The 26,485-nt window shown below is 49.1% G+C and overlaps 1 protein-coding gene across 12 annotated transcripts in view; it reads right to left on the bottom strand.

Moving 5' to 3' along the window:
- The window catches only part of ANK1 (ankyrin 1), a 206,540-nt gene that overhangs the window by 85,896 nt on the left and 94,159 nt on the right, over nt 1-26,485 (bottom strand). For 10 of the 12 annotated variants that reach the window (XM_032413332.1, XM_032413334.1, XM_032413335.1 and 7 more), the window contains exon 2: nt 6,699-6,800. In XM_032413332.1, coding sequence (XP_032269223.1) covers nt 6,699-6,800 — 102 coding nt within the window. Of the gene's footprint in view, nt 1-6,698; nt 6,801-13,400; nt 13,621-26,485 lie in introns of those variants that run through there. The other 2 variants (XM_032413336.1, XM_032413341.1) reach the window with 1 other exon arrangement.

The raw sequence follows: 26,485 nt of genomic DNA, 5'->3' as shown, positions 1-26,485 counted from the left end.
ACAAGGACAGATGAAGAGACACGTAGAGGCATAGCAAGTCTCATGGCACTCAGTACTGTGGAGATAAATAAGACAGGTCAAGGGGACAGAGGATGCCTCGGATGCTCCAGGAAACCTCTCTCCTAACTCTCTGCCTTATGCCAGTACTGTAGACATCAAGGCTTCTCTTTAGGGCGTGAAATTTTCTCCTGGGGTCACAAGTAACTTTCCTTCCTATCAGGAAGGCCAACTTAGCCAGTGTTTGTTAGATTTATAAGAAGAATGGGGTGCCTGGGTGGCTCAGTGGGTTAAGTGTCTGACTCTTGATTTCGTCTCAGGTCCTGATCTCAGGGTTGTGGGATCAAGCCCCACATGGGGCTCCGTGCTCAGTACAGAGTCTGCTTCTCCATCTCTGCCCCTTCCCCTGCTCTCTAATAAATAAAATATTTTTAAAAATTAAAAAAAAGAATAGAAGAGAAAACTAAAACAGTGAGGGTTTTTGCCTATGGGATTACAGCTCATGATTCCCAGTGGAGCATCTGTGTTCACCCGACAGTTCTAGGAATTCAGGAGAACAGAGACTCTGACTTACTCTCCTCTACTTTTCTTTTTATTTGGCCAGCTGGTAAATCTGTAAAGTCAATTGGATCATCCCAGAAAATATGTTTTTTTACTGCTGCGGCCTCCATAATAAAATATTTTGATTTGATGTAAGTAATAATTCTGGAAATTGGACATATGAAGCTGATATTGGTATGAGACACAGCCCCGGGCTGAGCAGGTAGACCCTGATTCCTACATGCCCCTGTGTGGTGTGTGCTGAGACCGCAAACCAGGGCGACGACACTCCAAAAGGCTAGGGAGGCCCGTCCTCGGATGTCACCACCTCTGCTGTCTCCCCGTTATTCCAAGCCACCGTCCGGATCGACCTGGTCCATCGCCTCAGCCTCCTAACCAGCCTCCTTGCTTCAGTCTCTGTGTCTCAAGTCGACCCTCCACCCAGCAGCCAGGGCTGGTGATCATTTAAAAACCTAAATCAGGTTGAGCATCTCTCGTGTAATACCTTTCAATGGCTTCTCATCATCCTCGGAGTAAAACCCGAGTCCTCACCATGGTCTGCGGGCCTTTCACCATTTGGCCTCGGCAATTTCACCTACCTCCTTGCCTAGCACTTTTCCCTTTGATCATTCCACTGCAGCTACACTGTCCTTCTTGCTATTCCCCAAACACCAAGCTTACTCTTGACCCCAGGGCCTTTGCACCTGTTTTCCCCTCTTCCAGGATTGCTCTTCCCCAGAAACCATGTGGTTCTCCCTTACTTCTTTTGAGTCTCTCAACAGTCATCTCCTAGAGAGGTCTTGCTTCCCTAACACATCTGCAACAGGCACCTTTACTTTTCTCCTCCATGCTGCCTCTCATTAGCTGACCTTATACATTTGCTCATTTTCTTGGTTATGGACGGTCTTTTCTACCAGCATATACATGCCACAAGAGCACAGGCTTTGTCTATTTGGTCTATCTTGTTTAGTGCCTAGAATAGTAGCTGGTACAAAGTAGGTGTTTAATAAATACACGTGGACTGACCCCCACAAAAACACTGGTGGGACTATGTTCAACATGTCTCTCACCCCTGTTTTCACCAGCCAACGCCAGCATCTGACTTCCTCAAATGCTGAGTGACTTCCAAATAGCTATCTTTGGGTTGGATCTCTTATCTGCATGACAGGCTTAAATATCCAATTGCTTACTATATATCTTCACTTAGATTCCTGAAAGACTCTTTAGCAGGATCTCTGCACAGCCTGATCGTGTGTCCTCCCTCTTCCACACACTGAGTCCACCCCGGTGCTCCTAGTCTCAGTGAGCAGTGCCACCCTCCACGCCCCTGCACAAGGCAGACACCTGAGGGTCATTCTCGAAGTCTCCTTCCCTGCTTTTCCCCATGCCATTCACCACCCAGGCCTGTTCACCTCGCTCCATCTCCACAGCCATGACCCTTATCCCAACTACCGCCATTTCTCTCCCGCACTGGTATGACTGTCTGTAACTGGCCTCCCCATTTCTACCCCTGGGCCCTTCCATCTGTCTTCCACACAGTGGCCACTGCGCTCCTTCAAAGCACACCTCTGATCATGTCACTCCTGAGCTTGAGTCTGTGGCCCGCTTCCCTCTGCTCTTGAGATAAAGATCAGAGGCCTTACCATGGCTTCTGCAAGCAAGGTGGATATTCCAGGACACGAAGAAACAGCTGTACCCGTTGCTAAAAGCTGAACTGCCTCCACTCCTCCAAGATACCTGGAATACCTCCAAGAGCCGCAGCCTCGAGCTCTTATGTGCCCTCCATCCCTGCTGCTCTGGCCACTCTTTTCCTTCCCCCGGATTCTTCCCTCCAATCAGCAACTGCAGTGTGGCACAGCAGGTGAACACACCCCCAGACACACAAACACAATGCGTGCACACGTACATGCACACACACTGCTCTGGCCCTGGGACACGCTATCCCAGCCGACTGTGGTGACAATCACCCCTGCCTAGAGGGCCCAGCAAAATCCCAAATTCACCTCTGCAGCCTCATCCAGAGCCCCTTGCCTCTGCACTGCAGCCACTCTGGCCTTCCTTAAACTTTCCGTGCTTTTTGCTGCCTCAGGGACTTTGCACAGGCTGTTCCCTATGATTTGATATTTTTTCAAGATTTATTTATTTATTTGAGAGAGAGAGAGTGTGCGTGTGTACACAAGAACAGGGGGAGCGGCAGAGGGAGAGAATCTTCGAGCAGATTCCCAGCTGAGCGCTGAGCTCACAGAGCTCAATCTCATGACTTGAGATCATGACCTGACCCCAAATCAAGAGTCAGATGCCTAACTGACTGAGCCACCCAGGCGCCCCTATGATGGGAATGTTCTTCCCTTCCTTCGCATCATTAACTTCTCCTTATCCCTTACTTTAACTATCTTTTCCTCATGGTAGCCTTCTCTGCCTTCAGTTTTAGGTCAAGTCTCATATATGCTCAAAAAATCCTACACCTTTCCTTCACAGTTCCAAACACACTTCGGTTTGCCTACTATTTATGTGCTCATTTGATGAATAGCTCTCACTACCAATAGACTACAGTTCAGAGAAGATGAGGACTGGGACTTTTCTTCCTACTATCAAATCCCTAAGGCCTAGCATTCCATCTACATGTGGAGATATATGGGAAGACACTGGCTACGTGGGTCTAAAGCCTGCCTATGGCTTGGCTAAATGAAAGCATCAGGCATTCATATAAAGATACTGGTGCATGCATGTGTATGTGTGTGTCCTTATGTGTGAATTTGTTCTTTTCTATAAATATAATAATGATGATGATCAAAATTAGTAGACATAATCCATGCATTAAGGAGACTGCCCTGAATCTTCAGATGTCTCTTACCTAAGCCGAGAGAGTTCCTCTTTTCACACTACTTAGCGTAATTACTTCCCATCATGGCAAACAGCCCTTATTCTTTCCACAAAACATACTATTTGAAAGAGTGTTACTTATATAAGGATTAGCATTTGCTGTATTCCTGCTATCACAGTCCACCAGCTCAAAAGATTCAAGCCAAAGCACCTCCTCAGGCCATGGCCCCAGGACAGGAGCCTGTTTTCAGCGCCTCAAAACAATGAAGGCATGTTCTGAGGAGAAGCAAGCTCTAGTCCCCGCGTGACGCCAGCCCTGTGCACGCTATAAAGCACCAACACTGTCCCCATGGCTGCACTAATGTGTTTAAAGAGGGCGTCCGAGGGGCGCCTGGGTGGCTCAGTTGGTTAAGCGACTGCCTTCAGCTCAAGTCATGATCCTAGAGTCCTGGGATCGAGTCCCGCATCGGGCTCCCTGCTCGGCAGGGAGTCTGCTTCTCCCTCTGACCCTCCTCCCTCTCATGCTCTCTGTCTCTCATTCCCTCGCAAATAAATAAAATCTTAAAAAAAAAAAAAAAAAAAATTTAAAGAGGGCGTCAGAACCATGAGAGACTATGGACTCTGAGAAACCAACTGAGGGTTCTAGAGGGGAGGGGGGTGGGGGGATGGGTTAGCCTGGTGATGGGTATTAAAGAGGGCACGTTCTGCATGGAGCACTGGGTGTTATACGCAAACAATGAATCACGGAACACTACATCAGAAACTAATGATGTAATGTATGGTGATTAACATAACATAATAAAAAAAATAAAATAAAGAGGGCATCAGTTCGGCTACTGTTGTCCCTCCTGCCCTGCCCATTCTTCACTGCGGAGCCCAAGGCCAGCCGCCCTGGGGGCCGGCATGAGCCTGGCAGCACGGGCTCTTCCCAGAGGCCTCTGTCTTCAGCTCCTGCCATGAGCAGGAGACCCGCGCGGCCCAAGATCTGGGGAGCCAGGGAAGGGGCCCTGGGCATAAGCCAGCCCCAAGGGGCTTTGCAGCACCCGAATCCTTCCCTTTCCACCTCCCTGACATTCATGCCAGTGCTTGCAGCCGTGTCCTCTCAGAAAGGAGGCCGGGCTTAGCCAGGACCGCAGACACCCTTCTGGGACTGGAGCATCCCTTCGGTGCTCGCAGGGCTCAGCGCTACCTGTCCCTGGCACTGAGCCCACCGGAAATAGTGTCATAAAGTGCAAAAATGCTGCTCGCCGAGCCCAAGATGAACCCCGGAGGTGCCCTGAGGAGAGACGGCAGGGGGACGAGCCAGTGACACCCGGGGCCTCACCAACAGGAGACCAATCAGGACAAAACCATTTCCCCGGTGTCATCAAAATCTTCCAATTTCACACCGAAAATAAGCCCTGGCTCAAGGCTTATGAGCATCCAGTTGTCCCCATTTCTGCCAAATGGATTCCTCTGAGAGCTGGCATCTTAACCCTTGGAAGGGCTCTGAAGGCTCGCTGCTCCTCGGGCGGAACTACACTGCGGAGAAGCCCTCCTCTGCATTTCTGCTGCGGAAGCCTCAGAACTTTCCAGGTGGGCAGAGAGAGCCATCCCCTCGCCTGTGGGGGGCTGGGACAACACAACTACAGCTGTTGGCAGGGTGCAGTGTTGAAACAGGGAGCCCCTCTCCTGAGCCACTCCGATCCCAGGACTTGCTCTCTACCCCATACTTTGCTCCCACATCCTCTTCCCTTGAAAGAAATGGGTTCACGGGTTCAATCTGTTTTCCAGAGGCCACGCCTGGGCTCTGTGTGTTTGCTGAGTCGCCGCAGATGTCCTCACACTTGGGTGGAGGGGTGGGAGAAAGGGAGGGGGGCTTGCTGCCTCTACCCCGTCCACAGACTCGAGGCCAGGGCACATGCTTGTCCCCCCTCTGAAGTTCACTGCCATGGGCTTCATACCACACCTACTTTTATTTCCTACCACACACCATCTGCTTCAACCTCTCTCATCTTTGAGCTATGAATTTACACCACAGAGGACCAATTGAATCCAAATGGGGTCTTGCCCTGAGAGAAAGAGCAAGTGGCATGTTGCATTTTAAGCAGGGTGGCGGGGACAGGGAGGCGATGGGTGGTGAGAAGGCAGGGGTCCAGAGGCATATCGCCCCCCGGGAATTGGCCCCCGCTGGCTTGTAAAAGCAGTCTTGTGTGCTACAACAAGGAGGAACCTTGAAGACACTACACTAAAGGAAAAGGACAAATCCTGTGTGATTCCACTTAGAGGAGGGGCCTAGAGCAGTTGGATTCATGGAGACAGAAGGTAGAGTTGTGGTGGTCAGGGGTGGGGCGGGGGGCGGCAGGAATGGGGAGTCACCGCGTAACAGATGCAGAGTTTCAGCTCTGCAAGATGAACAGCATTCTGGAGATGGATGGTGGTCAGAGTTATTCCACAACATGAATGTACTTTATCCCACTGAACTGGACACTTAACAACAGTTTAAGATGGTAAATTCCATGTCATGTGTATTTCACCACAATTAAAAATAATTTAATGGTTAAAATGGTATAAAAAAAAGTTATGATTGGTAAATGTATTCTAAATTAGAAACTGATTTAGCACATGTATCCCAACAATTTAACTGGCTGGCCAAACCAAACAAACCAAACCAAGGTCATCCATCCACGAGCCCCAGCTACACCCCTGTTCTCTTCCTAGACGATGATTTCCTCCTGTTCAGTCAATTCCTAGATCTTTGGCCCCAAACCTGACTCTTTGCCCTCTGATCTGACCTGAACACACGAAATTTCCTTACTACCCCCCACCTGACACCAAACCCACCGCTTAGCACCGGGAACCTCCAGAGAAGCGGTTCGAGCCACGGTGGCTCTCAGCCTGAGCCAGACTCGCTTTCATCAACATCTGACAGAGCAAGGGAGGCATCATCACGATTTCCTTCTCAGCACAGCGAGAACCCACAAAGGCTGCTAGTGGACAAAGGAGATTTAATGTCACCACTGACACAACATCCTTCAAAGGCCCTTCCTCCTGCCCCCTTTCAAAGGCCACATATTCTAAGACCACAGCGGGAACCAAGGCAACTTCTGAGGGAAGAGGCAGCAGGGGAGGGAGCCTGGGCCCGGCCCACACGGTTCAGACATCAGTCCTTCTCTGTGGGGCCCCGGACTGCGTCTGGGATGTGAACACCGAGGTTAGGGCCTTCAGCAGGCAGAAGCCCTTGGGGAGTTTTGAGGCCACTGGGAAAAGGTTAATAGAGGCGGATTAAAGCTGTCAGGAAAAGGCACCAGGCAAGAACCTCTCTTCAGAGACCATATGCCTGTCCCCACCCCACGTACCTGGTTACAGGTGTTAATGTCCACGCCATTCCGCAGGTGATCCAAAGCTTTGTCCAAGTTACCTGATCTTGCTGCCCTCAGAAAGCTGGTAGCAGCATCGGCCTGTGAGGAGAAACGGCAGGCTGTGAGTGTGCTCTGTGGTAACGACTTCAAGATCCCATTCAAGCTCAGGGCTGCCAAAAAGGGCTAAAGTCACAGCGGCAGCCACTGCAGCCTCCTGTAAGGCACCCCGGTGCCCCCTCCCCCCCCACCGTGGCACCGTGGCGCCCAGGCATGGGACGGGCCTAGAGTCCCGTCTAGATGGCTCTCAGGTCTGTACTGTGAGGCGCCTTCTTCTTGGTATCTTTATAAGCAAACTGCCTTGGCTAGGGCCTAGGATGCCCACTGGGCTAGGGCCCAGTCTTTGAGAGGGACCCCGTTCCAACTGCAAACGCTCAGCACTGCCTGGCATCCTACCGCTTCGATGTTTCCAAGGGCTCCCCATTCTTACAGAGGACCCTATAGCACATAGCCCCTGACCCCAGGGGGTCACGGATGCAGGCGTCAGAGGAACCTAACAGGTGCATCTGGGCCCTGTTTTGTGGTTTGGTTTTTTAAGTACACAGCACATAGCACTGACTTACTATGCACTAAGATTATCAGCACTTCACATTTACTATCTGTTCACATACCCACAGAGATAGGCATTGAATACTCATTTTTGAAAACCCCAAGAAGTAAGTAGTATTGTGGTCCCCCTCTTACAGATGAGGAGCCAAGGCGCAGAGAGCTGAGGTGACTTGGGCAGAGTCACACAGCGGGCAAGAAGCGTAGCCTGGACTCAAACGCACACAGCCCGCCTCTGAAATCCATGAACTTGCCCTCCTTGCTCTGCTGCCAAGTTAACGTGAGGTTTCGCCGGCAGGTGCCCCTCGCCAGCTCTCATGAATGAGAGTAAAGCAGTTCCTTTCCAGAGCCCTTGCTCTGTCACTCACACCATGGCCATCAAGACTCCGCCACCAAATAATATAGGCCATTACAATTATTATAGCAGCACAAGGGCTGAGCCCTGTGCTCGGCCCAGGGTGCACACCCAGGTGGGCGAGGGTCGTCAAGTGACACGCCATGCATGAAGTGCTCCGGAAGACCCACCCATACCTCGTGGTTCCCTCTCCTTTCAAGGGTACTCGGTCTCCTGCCTTCACGCTCCCTCCTCAGAGAACATGGCATAGTGGGCGGAATGGTGGCCCCCACAGATCTGTCTATGCCCGAATCCCTGGAATCTGACAATGTCACCTTATTTGGAAAAAAGAGCCTTTGCAGATGTAATTAAGTTATGGGTCTTGAGATGAGACCCATCTAGATTACCTAGGTGGGTCCTAAATCCACTGACAAGTATCCTTAAACCCTGATCCTCTTCCCAGAGCAGGGCTACATGCCTTTGCCCATCAAACAGTCAATCCATGGCAGCAAAGACTTTCCAGCCTCATAGACACTACCTTCACCTGTCCCTCCCTCTTGCCCCCTCCAGCCTCCAGTACCGCACTAGAAGAGCTGCTTCCTTCCTCTGCCTTCCAGCCAACCCCACTCCACCCCTGCCTCGCTGATCTTCTGAAAATCCAGATTTCCTGCCAACCTTGCTCTCATATTCCACACCCCACATGCCCCCACCCCACCCCTGCCCCGTTATATAAGCTCAAACCTAAGACTTCGTCCACTTGTTCACAACATACACACACTTGGGGGGCGCCTGGAGGGGGTGCCTGGGGGGCACAGTTGGCTTTGTGTCCCACTCTTGGTTCCAGCTCAGGTTGTGATCTCAGGGTCCTGATATAGAGCCCCGGTTGGGCTCTGCGCTCAGTGTGCAGTCTGCTTAAGACTCTCTCTCCCTGTCCCTCTGCCCCTCCCCCTGCTCTCAAATAAATAAACAAATCTTTAAAAACAAAAAACAAAAACACCATACATACACTTGGCTCTCCCTGCCCCCAACAGAGCTGTCAGAAGAGCCCCTTCCTCCTTCCTTCTCTGTCCTCCCAAGGCATTCCCAGGCTGTCTGCCTCCAGGCCCACACCAGATTATTCATGGGACCCTGAAGCCCTCTGACGCTCACATTTGCTAATTCCAATCCAGGTCCACTCAGCTCCTATCTCCTCTATGATGCAGTCTTTGGATACTCAATATTTACCATTTTTAAATCTAGAAACAGGAGCTTGATTTTTTATTTAAAAAATGTATTTTAAATACATCTTTGTCTCCCCAGCCAAACTGTTTCCTTCTTGGGGCAGGGACCAAATCTTTCACCTCTTTGGAAATCCTTCAAAGCTTGAAATGGCTGCTAGGCCATGATCCCCCTTGGCTGAAAACACAAGGCCCCTAATGTCCCCTTAAGTTTCTCCGCTAGGCATCTATGGTGGGGGAAATACCTCAGAAATGAGGATCACTCTGTTGGTTCCCCATGAGCTAGATACCCAGAGAAATCAGACTCAAAGCTTAGTTCCTCAGAGAAATGTCTGTTTGTACCTGCTGAATCAGAAAGTCTGTCTGCATTTAACTATTGGGAAAATACTATATTATTTCCCCAGGAATGAGAGTGTTTGAGAAACCTATCTCCCACCTATCCCACCTACCCAAACTACCTTCTGTAGCACAGTAATAGGACTCAGGACAAAAAGCTGAGCATGGCGGGTAAAAACAGTGCAGCATGACACAGCTTGACTCTTCAGGGTACTGCATCCAGGAAGTGAGGCAGAATATTTATGATAGACAGACGAGCAAATAGAGGGTAAGGAAAGCCCAATCGAGAGTAGGCTGCAGAGGGTGAAATAGTTGGTGTGGTTTGTGTGCTATAAGAATGAAATTACAACAGTAATACCAGGCATTGGGCAGGTGTCTTACCAACATGGTATCTGTCCATCCTTATCGCAACCGGTGAGGTAGGTACAATTATCATCCCCATTTTAGAGGTGATGAAGCTGAGGTTTGGAGAGGTTAATAACTTGTCCAGGTTCTGCAGTTAAGTTAGGTAAAACTCAGGGATTCAGCCCAAGACTCCCTGATGAAAGCCCTTCCACTGCCCTTGACCCCGAGATGCATCCCCCACAATTTCAAACCAGGGACAGCCCTGACAGATTGTGGGGGCTGGGAGGAGCCACATGCCTTTGCCAGTCAAACAGTTAATTCATGGCAGGGAAAGGGTCCCAGGCTGGTCCCAGCTCTAACCCTGAGGGCTGTGTTAAGCCCAAGACAGACCTCAAGAATGGGACCATCTCATCCCAGTCCTTCCTTTTGGGGATAATAAAACCAGCGGTAAGAATAAAGTGACTGGCTAAAGTCACCTATGGAGTTAGAGGTGAAGTTCAATTGCTAAGGCCTTTTCATTTTCTGTTTGGTCTTCTCTGGCATAGAGTAGTCAGGACATTAGCAGGATCCTTAGGGTATCTTACAGGTGAATTATAGATAATGGTGTCACTCCCACTGTGTATCACTCAGTTTAATTGTACAATATATTTGCTGAGGTCCTATTTCAAGTCCAGGATTCTGCTAGGGCAAAAAGAAATAGAATAAAAATTCAGAATATAGGTCCCTGCCCTCATGATTTGAAAAACAAAGTGACGGAGTTATAAAGGGGTCATTCGTGCATGCATTGATTCATTCCACTAGCATTCAGTGAGCACCTCCTAGGTGCCAGGGAATATTTAAGCTCTGGAGCAAATGCCCCTGGTAGGAATATGAGACCCATTCTCACCATCTTGTTCTTCCAAGCCTATGCTGCCCATCTATCTAATTCAATTACCTCCAAGTCAATGACCTGTCCTAGGTGCAATTTCCTGGTGCATCCCGGAATGGTCTGTGTAATCCAATAAGGCAGAAAGAAAGTCAAATGAATCCAACACGTTCCATTTAGAACGATTACCCGAGTAGACAATAACCAGAAAAACAATAATGGCAATAGTGACAAAATGCTAACCAGACTATCTCTGGGCTCTGATAAATTGGAGCAGAATTCGTGGCCCTCCCCGAGTCCCACCTGTCCCTGGGATGTGGGGCAGCCTCAGAGAGGCCTCTCTGTTCGAGGAAACTAGATAGAGGGCCTGAAGGAGGCTGTTCACTGTGTTCCAGAAAACCAGTCCACAAGGGCCCTGAACCCTGCATCACATGGAGGAGCTACCCGCCCCTCTGAGCACCCACCAAGGCTGCCTGCTTGTGTCTTTGCCCCTTCTTCATCTTGAGCTTCATTTTAATTTAATTTTACCTGTGAGAAAATTGCTCGCGCCTGCATTGAGGGCAAGAAGGTGTATATACGTTTTGTTGCGTCCTCGACCCACATCCCTGCTGGTTAATCCATGTGATATCCCTGAACTTCCTTTCATAACAAAGTAAGTTTGCCTTTTTTTTTTTTTTAACATTTTATTTATTTATTTGAGAGAGATCATGAGTAGGGGTGTAGGGGCAGAGGGAGAAGCAGGCTCCCCGCAGAGCAGGGAGCCCGAGGCAGGGCTCAATCCCAGGACCCTGGGATCATGACCTGAGTTGAAGGCAGATGCTCAAGTGACTGAGCCACCCAGGCACCCCAAGTTTGCCTTTCTAAATCCCTTACTATGTTTTAGACACTTTACATAAATTAACTCATTTGCTCCTCCCAATAATCCCGTGAGGCAGGTGCACTTACTGTCTCTTCTGCAGAGATGAGGTGAATGAGACACAGAGAAGTTAAGCAACTTATCCAAAGTCACACAGCGAATACGTGGCTTGGCCAGGATTTGAATCCAAGTAGCCTAACTCCAGGGTCTTTCTCTTCACCCCTGTGCTACACTGCCCCATGGGCCAATCACTTTTAGTGCTCATAATGTTCCTCTCAAGTTCAGCTCCGGCGGGAGGAAGCCTTCCACCCGTGCTCAGAGGCCGTGCCCACTTTGGCCCTTACTTCGCGGGGAAGTAATGGAGGGGAAAGGAAGGCCCTCGAGCTCTCATCAGGACTGCTTGGAAAAGGGAGGTGAACCCTTGGTTACCTGAGACACCCAGACTATTATTACACTTGCACTTCCTGAGTGGGGTGATACGAATATAGCAATAGAGAAGTAGCCCAGGGGGCTCCAGTGTCCTGGGAGGGAGAGGCCGGAAGCACACTATGAAATGTCAGCGTGCCTGGAACCCATGAGCACAGAAGGCTTCACAAACCCCAGAGGCCAGGCACAGCGGAGTTTCAGGCCGTGTAAGAGAATCCCAGGACCTCTTTGCACCATCTCTGGGGCTTGAGCCGGTCCAAGTTCGCCTAGGACAAATCATGAATTACTTTCTCAAAGTCTTTTAGTACAAAATTCATGTCTAAAAAGGTGAATGGAAACAGCTATTATCAGTAAACAGTGATAAGATAATATCTCTTTCCCTAGGGGTCTTGTTTGAGCAAAATGCAGTTTCTTTAACAAGGCCACTGTCAGGACTCCCAGGAAGAGATTCTAGATCTTTCTAGGGGGTGCTGCGGCACATCCAGCTGCCTAAGGCAGACCTCGGTTCTAGACGCGGAGCCGCCTGCTGTGCTTGGGAGTGGCCCTCCACAGCATACTCAGCACCTTGCTCTTCCTAGGAGCCCCCGTCAGGCCTCGCAGCAAGAACAGCCAGCGCTAGCCAGCATGCCCACCTGTGTGGCCCCTGCCTTTATCCCACAGACTACAGAGAAACCAAAGTGAACCCTGGGCCACAGCGTGTGTTTTCATTAAGTTTTTCATTTTTCTTTCCAGAAAGTTGTGCTGGGAAAGCTTCCCAAACTGTCTCCAGGAGCCCCAGTCAGACTACCATTGGCAAAGGTAGAAGGAACATATTAAAGGTGTCATTAAGGTGTCATAAAAGGTGCAAGCAGGAGTCCCGAGTTCCCTTCTAATCTCCAAACACAACTGCCAGGCCTTGGGAAAAACCCTGCCCAAGCCTGGGCACTTCCTGCGTCTGGCCTTAGAGGCTGGGTGATGCAGTGATGTGTGAGGAGTCCACCCTGATGCTGGGAAGACCTGGGATGATCCCGCTCTGCCACTGGATGCTCTGCCTCCTACAAGTTCCCAAACCTCAATTTCCCCATTGCCCAAACGGGGATGATACAAGGCTGGCCGGGGGGCCGTGAAGATGACAGGGTACGGGGAAAGCACCTGCTCCCCAGCACACAACAGGTCTGCCTTTCTCTCATCCCCATTCATTTCCCGCTAGCTCCAGGACCTCCGGGCACTAGTGTTTCTAAGGTTGAGGGGTCAGATGTGCGGCGGGCAAGGCGGCCCCCTCTCCCGGCAAGGCCAAGGCCAGGGCAGTGGCATCTCCGCGGGTGCGGGTGGGTCCCCAGCAGCAAACCCGCTCGGCGGGACTGTCCTCCGCGGCGAGAGGACGTGGCCTCGGCGAGGGCCCCCGCGCGCCCCGGTCTCCTCCCCCGCGCTCCGGCATGCGGCCGCCTCACCCGGGCCGGCCACAGGTCGGGCCGCCTCCCGCCACCGGCCCCTTCGCGGCGGCAGCCTCCAGGCCAAAGGAATTTTCCTCTGGATCCTGCTAGAAGCCTCGGCGCCCGGCCGGCGTGAGGCAGCAGAAGGGCCGCCCGGCGCGCGTCCCCGCACCCGCCCGGAAAGTTGGCGCCGGGCGAGCCCGGCGGGACCAGGGGCGCTGCGGCCCGGACCCCGCACGGCGGCGGCCCAACGCGCGCCGAGCTCCCCGCCCGAGCGGCCGCGAGCAGGCCGTCCACTCACTCACCGCAGGGTCTGGACCGGACCTGCCCTGTCTCGCTGCCATCGTCCGGCGCCCGCGCTGAAATCCGAGCCCGGCTCCCTGCTCCCCCTCCCCCGTTATCTGCTCGGCGGCGCGGGGAGCGCCAGCAAGTTACGCGGCATCTGGCTAAAAATACAGGCTCCCCTCCGCTCGGCTCGGGCTCGGGCTCAGGCTTCAGCTCTGGCTCCGGCGCGGGCTCCGGCGCTCGGACCCTGAGCTCGCCCGCCCGCCCGCCCTCCAGCCAGCTAGCCAGCCGCTAATGGGATCTCTTCATTTTCTCTCCATTATTATGTCAGATGGGAAAGTTAATGCGAAGCGATCTCCGGAGAGAAGGCACCTGCTGCCAAGCCCAGCCGAGGGGGTGCGTGGAGGGTGCGGGTGGGGGTGCAGCCCGAGCTGCAGGTGCCAGCAGGCCGGGCGAGGAGCAAGCGTCCTGCCGCTGCAGAAGGGAGGCACACACGTCCAATGGAGGTGAGGAGCTCCAAGCTGCATGGCGCTCCCGCCCTGCCCCTGCCACACTGACTGCCCTAGTGAACGGCCCCGGAGCCTGCAAAGACGGCCAGGGTGAGCTCAGCAAAGTCTATTTATGCCCCATAACCAATTTGCATGTTTTGAGCTCTTACACCGTGTCCTGAGATACCAGCTAATCAGCCTAATCCAGATTCTGCCAGAGAGCTGCGATGCGAACTGAAGCTGAGAGGCAGGACACAGAGCTGTTACTACCATCTCCCTCATCCCTCAAGTCTGCCGGGGTTAATGAAACATCACCCGAGGAGGCTGGAGTAACCTCCCAGTTTTCTGTTCCGGGACCATCCTCACCTTTTCCTGAGGTCATTTCAGGGGCAGAGGTCAAAAGCATGTTGGGGGGGGGGTGTGGCCAAGCCTTGAGGTGATGCCAGATTGTTAAGAACAGGTGATGACAAGTGATCAGCAAAAGCAATGCCAGGTAACTAGGCCCCTGGCAAAACTGCTTGTTCAGACCATGGATGTTTTATATCATGAGCCCGGCTTCACCTTCTCTTCAAATAGCAGCCTAGACACAATCCCAAATTCTCTTTTTCCACCCCTCCTGCTCTGACACATAGGTATGGTAGAGCTGTGTGTGTTGGTGAGGTGAGGAATTAATGCACTGAGCACCTGTTAGGTGATGGACATACTGCCTTACCTCAATTAACCCTCACAGTCATCCCATAAGGTAGACGATGCTATTATGGTTGTATAGACCAAGAAACTGAGCCCAGAGAGGTAAAGGGTCAGGACCACGGTCACCACTAGTAAATGGAGGGTCCAGCGGATCCAAAGCCCTTCCATTAACAGCACTGGCAAGATTCCTAACAAAAGTGTACTCAGGGCCAGGAATAGATAATGTGGAGCATGCTCCTAAAGATTAGAAAAAACTCTGGGTGTTTTCCAAAGTGAAGTGCTCTTCAAAGCCATTCAACAATTAAGGCAAAGTCCCAAATAAGTGAGATAAATAAAGATCAAGAGAAGAGGTCAGTATGTTGTCAAAAAAGAGTGATCTGAAGTATATAATGCAACTAACTCCTCCCCATGGGGGTAAAAAACCTGGTCTTTGAAGACTGCAGCATCAGGACGTTCCGGGTCCGAGACTTTCAACATCATCAGATGATGAACTTCAGGCCAGGCCACCTCTGCAAGGGGGCTGGAAAGCACCTGCCCTGCTTTATCAAAGGGCAAGGTGTCTGGGTATAGGAAGTCACCCCAACCCCCCCCCCCGTGTAAATGTTGTTACAATACACATCCCTACAGGTCTTTTGCCCAGCACCTCTTAAAACTGCCTCTCAGATTTGCTAAAATCCTCTACAGAGAGAGCTTCAATTAATAAATTATGGTTACTGGAACAGCCCTGACCATAGCCCAGTGGAATATCTCCAGGGATTCTAAAGCACCGTTCCAACATTAATATTTAGAGAGAGAGAAAACACCCTACTCAAATGGAAGATGAATAATATGCACAATACTTTCAGAAACACTGATAGAATTGACTCACACAATAGAAGATCGACTATTTTTTTAACCGCTATATTGAAGTTTAACTGACATACCATAAACAGCATATTTAAAATATACAGTTTGGTAAGTTTTGGTTTATGCACACCCCCCATAAAACCATCACTACAGTCCAGATAATGAACCTCCAAAATCATCTCCAAAAGTTTCCTCCTGCATCATAATCCCTCCCTCCTGCTGATCTACATGGCCGCCAATACTTGGGATGGTCAGTCTTAATTTAGACGTTCTAATAGATGTGTAGTAGTATTTCACTGTGGCTTTCATTTGCTTTCTCTAATAACTAATGGTGTTAAACATCTTTTCACACATTTTCAGGGGATTACTCACCATCCACATATCTTCTTTGATGATATATCTGTTCAAATCTTTTGCCCGTTTTTAAATCGGGTTGTTTGTTTTCTTATTATTGAATTTTAAGAGTTCTTTATATACAGAATATCTGTTTTAAAGGTGAGATAAACTAAGACCTTGCAAGTAAAGTGATTCAAAGTTAAATATTAAAACATTCCCAGTCTAATTTCGGTACCCAGATCTTATAACTCTTAAGCCCAGTGTCCTTTGTACCATACAATGCTATGGGTTATACACAATCACAAAGAAAAAGGACGACATAGTTATAGTGGACCAGAAGCTGACTACAATCAGAGGAGAGTACTCTCACAGAATACTGTGAGAGTAATGGGAAAGATGCTGAGGTATAATCAGAGGACCTGAGTATTCAAGACTGCCAAGAATTCTTGACGTTAGCCATGATGACCTCATTAGGGTTGAGGCTTTGCAACTTAAATATGCGAAGAGGCAAGGCCCAAGAGAAGAAAAGAAACAATTTCATACATGTTGCTCAGTAAGACCCGAGGTTATAGGAGCTAAAGAAGAGAAGGCTAAAGGATATGGTCCTTCAGATGTAAAGTCTTCTAGCACTAGAGCCTGGAACCCCAGGACGGGCCTAATTATATGGTGTCTTTCCCAGGTGTGGTAGCCTGGTCACCATGATGCTGTCATAAGCTTCTCCGAGGCAGAAGCAGCTTGGTTCAAACGTTCTGTATTCCCAGCCCCTCCCCCTCCCCTTCCCCACCTGCTCCCCTATGGACAGTGGTGCCCCATAAATGCTTGCTGACTGATGTTTGAAGAGGGCATACGCACCGCCATAAGGAAATAGGAAGTCATGGGATTACATTGATGTAGAGAAGATTTCCATTAGACATTTAGACAGAAAGAACTTTCCAGCTGTCGGGGATGTGACTTAATAGAACTCATTATTCAAAGGGCTGAATCTTTGCTGGGATCCTTCAGGAGAGCAGAGACAGATAGTTCACCATTCGATAAGGCGTACAGCCGTACAGGATAATCTACATGACTTACTGCGGTGTCTTTGGGCTCTAGGCATTCAGAAAGATAAGGGATTATTATTTTCCCCATGAACTGTCCCTCCTCCCCCCTCCATCACGACCACACCCTTAGACAACAAATAACCATCCTGCTCCTTGCCCATTTCCTTTCCTTTCCAAACCCGAGGGCTGTACTTTTTACTGCAGGAATTTAGTGTGTCCATGAGATCTGTCAGTGCATGTCACTGAAACCAAAGTAAAGCGACAGAAAGGAATTGATGGGCGAGAGAAAAAAATGGGGCTTCTCAGGAAGGACACAGGACCGGTTGTTCTATCCTGTAGGCTCACGGTGTCTACAGGTTTTTTCTAATCTTGCTAAATATTTTACCCACTGTCTCCGCAGGTCCCTCGGCAGACAAGCCTGATGAGGTGCTAGACCCAGCTGGGGAGCGCGTTCCTGGGTCCCTTGCTGCTCAGTCAGAAGAAGAAAACAAAGCTATTCACTGTGTGACACGGAAACCCGCGGGGGCACTGGGAGCTCAGGACAGTTTACGGGGCCCCTGCCGCGGATTCCGCCATGAATCTAGCTCTTCCAGAAACTGGGAGAACACATCTTTTTGCTCAAAAGCCTGGAGCAAAGAATCTCAGGCGCGTGGGATTCTCAGATGACTGTGCTCCCCCAGAATATTCTGGGGGGACAGGAACAGGCAGCTTCAGGCGGCAGCCAGCCTGGACCCCAGCTGGCTCCTCTCTAAAGGAACGTGAGAGCTGACAAATTCAGTGCAGACCCAGGATTCCAGAGAAGGGCCTCCAGGCACCTCAGGCCCTGGGCAACAAGACTCTCCCCCTGCCGTTCACTGAGGGACACCCGTGCCCTCCTGCTCCTCTGGTTTAATCCTCTGCAGTCAACTCAGACATGGAACTAACTTAATGACAACAGCACTGTTTGAATTTCTGGGCAGCCTTAAACCACTCCAAGTCAGTAGGCCCACTCCACTGCGGTTGAGCTGTGTAACTTTTGATAAGGGAAATAACTTTTCTGAGTGTTGGTTTCTTCCTCAGTAAAATGAAAATAAGGTGACTCACTTCTCCAGGTATTATGAAAATCACGTAAAAATGCCCAGCACCACTATGGGGCACAAAGCAGGTACTCAGTAAAATGACAATTGACCCTCTTTTCCCCTCCTTCTCTCCCTTCCTTCTTCTCAACTAAAGCTTTTGTCAAAGGTGAACCCTCTCCACCCCCAGAGGTATGGGGTGTTGCTGATCTTGTTTCTGTTGTGGAAAATTAAGGTCTAGGGACAGCTTCCCCAAGGTCCAACATCCATGGCTGAGAACAGGACCCCCAAGAGCCCCCAGCACTCTGCTACAGCGACAAGACTCCCTTGGGCTTATCATGCACCATTTCAGTGTCCATTTCTCTGCGGTGAAGAAAAGTCTCCAGGCGTGTGTCCAGCTGGAGCCCCGCTCCCAAGCCCGCATCTGACATTCCCCTGGTGGCATCCCTGTCTCTGGCTGCCCCATGGCCTTCTGACAAATACAGCTTTGCCCTCAACCATTCTTCTATCTGGCCGGGCCCTCATCTACACAGGGAGTTGCCCCAGCTCCCGGAGCTTCTGGACACTGTGGATAAGGGTGGGTACCAGGAACTCCACCCTTTACTGAGAAAGACAGGCTCCTTTATCGCCAACCGAGCCAGCCATCAACCACCCCGGGGAGTTTGTAAACCATCAAGAGCATGGCTGCTGGGAAGATGTTATTCTTCATAGAGACATGGTTGCACCCTCCTGCACTAGCCCCCACTCCCCTTTCCAATAATTAATTAGGAAGGCACTTGGCAGAATATATGCTGTAGCTATTACGCCAAATGGACTAAGAAATCCACTCTGACTCCCTTCAGACCTTGTAATGCCTTCTTAAGCTTTTCAATAGTAAGAGAAGAAAGGAAAAGGAGAAAAGACGGTCTTGGTTGTTTTGCTATTTAATTTTGTGTGGTGAGCACTCAGTGGCCAACTGGGTAGCCCTGGGTGCCCTGCCTCACCGGAGGAAGGGATTGCGAGTATGGACTCTATTTAAGGAGGTGATCAGAGCCGGGTATCAGGTCCCATAGTGCTGGCACTGATCTCTATCATGTTCCTTTTAAGAGGGTTGGTAGTCACAGAGTCTATTTTTAAACCCATGAGAAAGGTGCTACATGGAATCCAGAGAGGAGCAACATTAAACCTGGGATCGCTACGGGGGAGACAGGGGACAGCACAGCTGAATCTAGGATTTTCTCTTCACAAACATCCAGGGGTTCCCCTTACTCGTGGGACCAGATAATGACTGTCCTTCCATAGGGATCTTTTTATTTGTAAGCCCACTTTTGGTGGAATTTGACCCTTCACAAGCCCTCAATTTGGAAAAGGGTTTTATATTCTGGGTCCATTTTTCAGTATTGAGATTTTTTTTTTTTTTTTTTGCATATCCCCACTCCTGGTATGAAAAATCAATGTGCTTTTGAATATATTTGTCATCTCCCTCTCTGATTTTCAATCATGTGCTCTGGACCTCCCTCCCCGCCCAAAGCATGGCTGAGCTCACAGCCAAGAGTTAGCCAATGGGAGGGGCCAACAAAGGCTGACCTCTCCAGTGGTCTCTGTGCCCAGCACCCCAGAAATTCTGCCCCTGTGCTGGAGAAAAAGGAGTGGAGTGGACCCCAGTGGCAAGTCTGCAGGGGACAGGATTATTTTCCCAACAGTGAGAAGCAAAGAGGCACCCAAACGTCACTGTTTTGCATCCAATAACCAGATGAAGAGAGCAGAATGTTTTATGTACAATAACAAATTTCAACTTCAGTATCCATTTCTGGTTTTGGATAAGAAATATAACCGGAATTCCTAAAGAACTCAATGCCTTGAGAATAAGCAAAAGCTTTTGCCTGCTGAGCAGTTCTAGAACCACCCAGGACTACTCAGGCAGAGAACTAAGCATGAGATGAGGGATCTTCTGATACTCGTTCATCTTGGCATCTCCATACCCAGAACAGAAGCAGCACGACTATGTGTCTCTCGAGTTGAACAGGATTATGTTCCTCAAGTCAGCCAAATGGGAGCTTCAGCCAGGCGGGGTCAAAACAACATACATGAGTGTTAGCATGATACAGACTACACACCAGAGGCTCAGGAAATGTTAACTGAACTGGAATCCAAAGAAATTCATTCAATTCAGATTTTAAAATGAGTCACATCCATGAAAAAAAAAAATCAGATGTTCTGAGCTGGTTGGCCAAATGGTTCATTTCCCCACACGCTGTAATGGCCCCTGAGGAAACAGCCTGGGAACCCCTGTCATTTCCGAGGTGGGGCAGAGCGCCGGGCTATGCGGCAGGGAAGGGTCGTGCACACCAGGGCTCACCTCCAGCTTTCCCCCCACCCCCCAGTCTCCGTTAGCACGAAATTGCCAGCCCAGCCCCGACAAATCCAGCGTGCTTCCTCACTCCCCAGGCAATGAGGCGGATGGGTCCTTAATGGTTCATATCTGTCTGCTGTGGGTGGGAGGATGGTGACAGGTCACGGGGTGCATAAACAGACGTCTGAAGGCGTCCCCCCCATCAAGCGTGCTGGCCCGTGTCCCGTTGCCATGTTCCATTCTCACCACTGTGTGAGGCACTGGCTAGGTTCAGAACATACTGCCTGGCTGCCGACTGGGGGAGCCCAGACTCAGGGAGGAAATCACACACGTTCTGGAAAACACGTATGAGCCGCACTGCCAAAATGGCCCGATTTACTACACTCTGTCCAGTGCTCACACACATTATGGAAACCTTCCTCTGCAGCCTGCTGCTACTGGGAGAAACTGCAAAATCAAACTCATTTCACACTTGGACATGCTAACATGCACAACTGTTTTTTTTCAAACTGCCAAATGGGCTTGACTCTTGGCAGTGAATCCCATGGCTCACTTTCCAAAGGATGTCCACGTATTCCTTCAGACGGCCCTACATGGCTGACCAGGAGATCTGCTCAGGCCTCTCCTTTATGTGAACAATTCTCCCTAAAGAGAGAGAGCCGGAATGGGTGGCCCATGGCCTGCCTGACCTGCTGAAAGAATTCCAGAGGGGCCTGTGCTCCCTGAAGTTCATCCAGTCTCTGGAGCAAGGCTTCCCCAGCTTGGGGGAGGCGGTGTGGAGACACCCACTAGGAACTGGGGCCTCGGAAGATCATGCCCTGTGACCCCCTTCCCTGCCCTCTGGCCCATAATACTTCACTCTGGTGCCAATGAGGTACAGATACAAGAGCAGGAAGGGGAAAGATGCTGAAAATAATGTAGCTAAGATTTAAGAGCCAGGCGCTGTCCTAAGTATTTTAGATGTCAACACATTTGATCCTTACAACCACCCTAGGAAGTAGCTGCCATTAGTATTCGCATCTCACAGAAGACAAGCTGTGGCATAAAAACATGAAGTAATTTGCCCAAAGTCACCCAAGAGCACAACGGTGCTCGGGGCAGGGCATGAAGCAGAGGGAAGAGAGCTGCTCTAGGTCTTGCTTGATTATATGAGCTAAGGTATTTGGGGGGTAGATGAGAAAAGTGAAATTCTGTTGTTCTCCAGGAAGAATGGATCCGTCTTGGAAATTTGAATGCAACTCAGGGCCTCTTTATCAATTTGGGATTCCCGTTCTTCAGAAGAGACCCCAGCCACCGATCAGATGTAGGTTCGATGCAGAAATGTTGACGTGACCCTAGGCCCTAAAGAGTTTAATGAGAGGGGACCGAGCCAAGACTCTCTCTTCCCAAAAGGTTGGGAAAATGGAGAGTCTTGAAACAATAAGGTAGGTTTTAATCCCAGTCCAACTGAGTTCTCTAGAATTATCACAGTAACTTTGGTAATACCCCCTTTGGAGCCAGGTGCAAACAGCTCCAGGAAGCAGGTGCTAAGCCTCCACAGCTGGCCCTGGGTCCTCAACCCCAGGGAGGGATAATGAGGTAATGGAGTCCTTAGGGACCCTCTGCTGTGGAACTGTCTTCTTTCCCCTTCACTGGGGCCCTGATGGTCAGAGCAGACCCAGCTGGCCAAATGCTGACTGGAGGGGTTTCCTCTCTCTTCCCAGAGCCAAAACATTTCAAAGCAATTAAGCCCAATTAAACCAGTACCTGGCCTACGTACCATCTCCTGAATTTTGCCATTTCTCCCAACCTGACAACAGGAGGACAGGCTCTTTCCTTCGAGATCCTCTTAAGCTCCTTTCAACAGCGTACTTAGCAGTTACCACTGAAGAACACCTTGGTTTCTGCCTTCTACTTCCCAGGCCTATTTTCTCTTTACTACCAAGCCAACAAGAGCAGGTGCCACACATAATATTTCACACGGGGCTCATCATATTATTCTTAATAATTGAATAGAGACCATTATCTTTCTATTTAATCCCCTTGTGAATTCTGGCTGGCTTCTCTTTGAGATCATTTCATACAGTATTTATATCACCCCTTTTATAATTACTTAAATAAAAGGTGAGGAAATAAGTTATAAATCATCAGCCACATCTGCATTTCTCTCTGTCCCGCTCATCTGCAGAAATCCCCACCTACAATGGGTGAATCCTAAGGTGTGTTACTCATTTGGACATTTCTAATCTGTACAATGATGAGGCATATCTAGATGGCCTCTTTTTTAAACCTTGGCTTCATATCTTTTTAAAGAAATAAAACGTTATAGAAGTATTGATGTTCTTTCCATATCTAAAATTTTCTGACTTTATGAATATCTTCCTTGTACTCTAAAATCAACCTTGACAAGTACTTCTACAAGCTGTTTTTCACAATGACCTTTCTCAGCACGCCTGACCTTGAACTCCTAAATAAAAGTATGTTAAGTATTGGAGAAAGAACAAGAGAAATGGGCAGTGAACCAAGTATCACTAAAAAACCCATTATCGTTTCTGCAATGACTGAGCTGGTTCTTGCCTCCAGAGAGAGAGACATTTCCAGGATTTCTGAAATAAGATACAAAGATGTCAATCAACATTTCCAAAAGAAAATCATTGCCAATATGCATATGGACCTTTGGTCCCTCAGATGCTTTTAAGGTGAGGGTAACAGAGATAAATTATCTACATAAGACTTGGTGGTGCTCATAGGTCTGCTTCTCATTCGTTTATTCTTCCATTCAGACATGAACTGTTGAATTGCCATGTGCAGTCCAAGAACCGGATGGAAGACATAAATAAGCAGATTCCATGGTTGCCACCCTTGGGAAGATTGCAAACTAGCAGATGTAAAGATACAGCTGTATGGAAAATAAATAGAACAATAAAAGGGTGAAATGTTCAGTAAGAGATACCCCATGGCCTGGTTAAAACCAAATGAGAGGTTCCCATAAGGTGTGCCAGTAGTTCAAAGGAGAGGCTGAGGTCAGATGGGACGACAGTTCTCGGGGCAATCTTTTATTGAGCAGTGAGATTTGAACCAAACCTTAAGGACTGACTGCCAATCTTTAGGAAGTCATGGGGATCAGTTTCAGTTTGCACCCCCAGCCCCCATGCTCCAGGTGTTTGGTTATAGAAGACAAAACACACGGATCCAGAAACAAACACTTGTAAATACACATATATATGTATGGCAACAAAAGAAATATGTCTACTCTGGGGAACTATGTGAATATTATGTAAAAGAATAATTCATTCCAAATGATAGTACAGCTTTTAACGTTTTAAATGTTTCCTGTTGTGAGGTTGCATAAAACCCTCACAAAGGTTTTATGCAAACAGGAAAATGAGTTCATGGTTGTTGGATTTATTCATTTGTCCAAAAAATATCTGCATTGGGGCACCTGGATGGCTCAGTCGGCAGAGTACGTGACTCAATCTCAGGGTCGTGAGTTCAAGCCCCATGTTGGACAGAGAGCTTACTTTAAAAAATGTATATATCTGTATGCTTGTTAGGTTCTAGACATTCTTCAGGACCCAGCACTGAACAGAGGGACAAAAATCCTGCCCTCAAAGAGCTTGCATTCTAATGGGAGAGAAGGGAAGTGGATGGATGAGCAGCAAGATAGTGACCCTATAGGGAAGTAAGAAGTGCCATAAAAGATGATTGCACGGGGAAAGGGACAGAGAATGAGGTGGGATGCAGTGGTAGACACAGAAGGCCTGTCTGAAGAGGTGATGCTGGAGCAGAGGCCTGAATGCAGGCACAGATGGAGTGCATGGTATCTGGAAATGCATAGTTTGTGAGAGGTATGCTTGATGTGGTCAAGGAACATTCTAGTGCTCTACCCCACCCCTCTTCCAACACTGAGACATGCCTCTTACTGGGTCTGGAGTGCCCTGCTCTACACCCACAGATTCTATGCATCTTTTGATGCCCATGGGACAAGAAGGTAGAAGCACTCACTGGTGAGGAACCAAAAGAAAGAGACAGTAACGGGTAACATTCGGGGGCTGCTTACTATGGAGTAGGCACTGTTCTAAGCATCCTGTAAGTGCTAACTCATTTTTTTTTTTAGTCAAAGGTTTTTCTTTATTTTTTTTAAAAAGATTTATTATTTATTTGAGAGAGAGAGCATGCACACACGCAGAGGGTGGGTAGGGGGAGAGGGACAGAGGGAGAGGGAGAGAGGGAGAATCTCAAGCAAACTCCCTGCTGAGCACAGAGCCTGACCCAGGGCTCCATCTCATGACTCAGATCATGACCTGAGCCAAAATCAAAAGAATTGGACGCTCAACCGACTGGGCCACCCAGGTGCCCCCTCTTTAAAATAACTAATAAAATTGATAAGTTCCTGGGAAGATGGATCAAGAAAAAAAGAGAAAAAGCACAAGGACCTAGGTCAGGAATGAAGTAAGGGACATCACTACAGATCCTTTGGATATGAAGAAGATAATAAAAACATGAACAATTAATGTCCACAAATTTGAAAATTCAAAAATAACTAAAGAATTCCTTGAAAAAATGCAACTTACTGAGACTTTAATAAAAATATAAACCCATAATTAAACCTTTCCACAAAGAAAACTATAAGCCCAGATGGCTTTATTAGTGAGGGATTTATACACTAAGAAAAAATAACTCCAACCTTACACAAACTTCCAGAAAAGAGAAATGAATGTAAACTTCCATTGTTTTATAAGGCCAACATAATCTTGATATCAAGACCTGATAAGGATATTATTAAAAAGGAAATGTTATAGTCCATTTACTCTTATGAATGAAAATGCAAAAAACCTAAATACAGTAGTAGTGCTAACTCATTTAATCCTCACAGCAACTTTAGAAGGTACGTGCTCTAATGGTCCTTATTTTACGAGTGGAAAACAGAGGCACAGGAAGTTTAACAAACTTGCCCAGGGTCACACAGCATATACGTGGTAGAGTCAGGATTTGAACTCCGCAATCTGGAGCCAATCCTGCTCTTGCAAGCTTTCGGCTCTTGTGGACACCGAGACTGTGGAAGGATAGAAAGCCCAGGAACTCTGAGGACTCCATAAATAAACAAGACTTCAGTTCTGTCTGGGAAAGCGATGAGAGAGCACCAGGGAAGGTCTCTGTTCTCTAATGGGAGCTTGGTGTGTTCTACAGCAGTGCTTTGTCCAGGCCACTTACTCTAATTATTATTTAGCATTTGCTAAGGGCCTACCCTGTCCCGAGGCCAATCAGGGAAGCTGAAGTCACAGACAGCTGAAACAGACCCCAGGGGCCTCTCCCGCGCTCCCGCTCCCGGGAATGCAGCTGGCTAATCACACCGGATAGGAGGCCCAAGTTCACCTCCTCTCGATTTTCAACCAGTAACTTCCAATTATTTCCTCTTGGACGCTGACTGAATTCATAAATAGCATTAACATTTTTCAAATGCCTGTAGGAGTTTGTTGAGTTAACCTGAGTGACTCATTATTATAGTGTTCAGCTTATTCTCCTCTCCTCCTGGGGGGGGGATGAACATCCTCCTACACCCCACCCAGGGAGAGGGGAGAGGAGCAGACTCCTCTCCTTCATTAGATTCTTACCATCCAAGTGGGTCAATGCTGTTGGGCCCACAGGCTAATGGTTTTTCTGGAGCCCAAGGCCTGAGTGGCTCCAGAACCCGCCCAGGCCACTTTAAGGAAGAGTGTGTGTGTGTGTGTGTGTGTGTGTGTGTGTGTGTGTGTGTGTGTTTGCCCACGTGTGTCTATGTGCGTGTGCTCAGCCTCAGACATGGAGACAAACAGTGGGTCCCAGGGCATTAGACTCTGGGGCTGGGGGCCAGGAAGGAGAGAGGATGGTGAGGAGGGCAGGGGGCTGCTAGAGGCACTGTCTTTTCTGTGGGCAGGTGTACAGTTCACCGGACAGATTACTTCAAGACCGCGGTGGGGGTGGGGAGAGAATATGCCACATACAAAAAATTATGAGCGCTTCAGGATTTAACTTGCAATCGTGCCTCACTATGAAACTGGTGAAATCCCTAACCAGAGATGTTACAGAGAAATATCTCCGCCCTCTGCTTCTGTCTGTGGCAAGTCTCCCTCTTTGGGAAAAAAAGTCACCACTTTCTGTTGGAACTGGGGGCTCTATTTGGAAGGCTTGAGAGAGGAGGTAAAACTCAGTCAGAGGTCTTGTCAGTGATGAGGAGTGGGATTCATCTGTGGCCTTGCACCTCACCCCGAAATCTCCTTGATCCCCTCTGCTTCCCCCGCCCTCTGCAGTTTTCCCAGCCAGTCAGCCAGCTTTGGACCATCCACAGACCCGCGGCCC

This window comes from Phoca vitulina, unplaced genomic scaffold (genome assembly GCF_004348235.1).
Source record: "Phoca vitulina isolate PV1807 unplaced genomic scaffold, GSC_HSeal_1.0 scaffold15, whole genome shotgun sequence".
NCBI classification, from domain to species: domain Eukaryota; kingdom Metazoa; phylum Chordata; class Mammalia; order Carnivora; family Phocidae; genus Phoca; species Phoca vitulina.
Note: the sequence above shows the minus strand (reverse complement) of the source record. Positions and strands in the feature narration are given on the sequence as shown.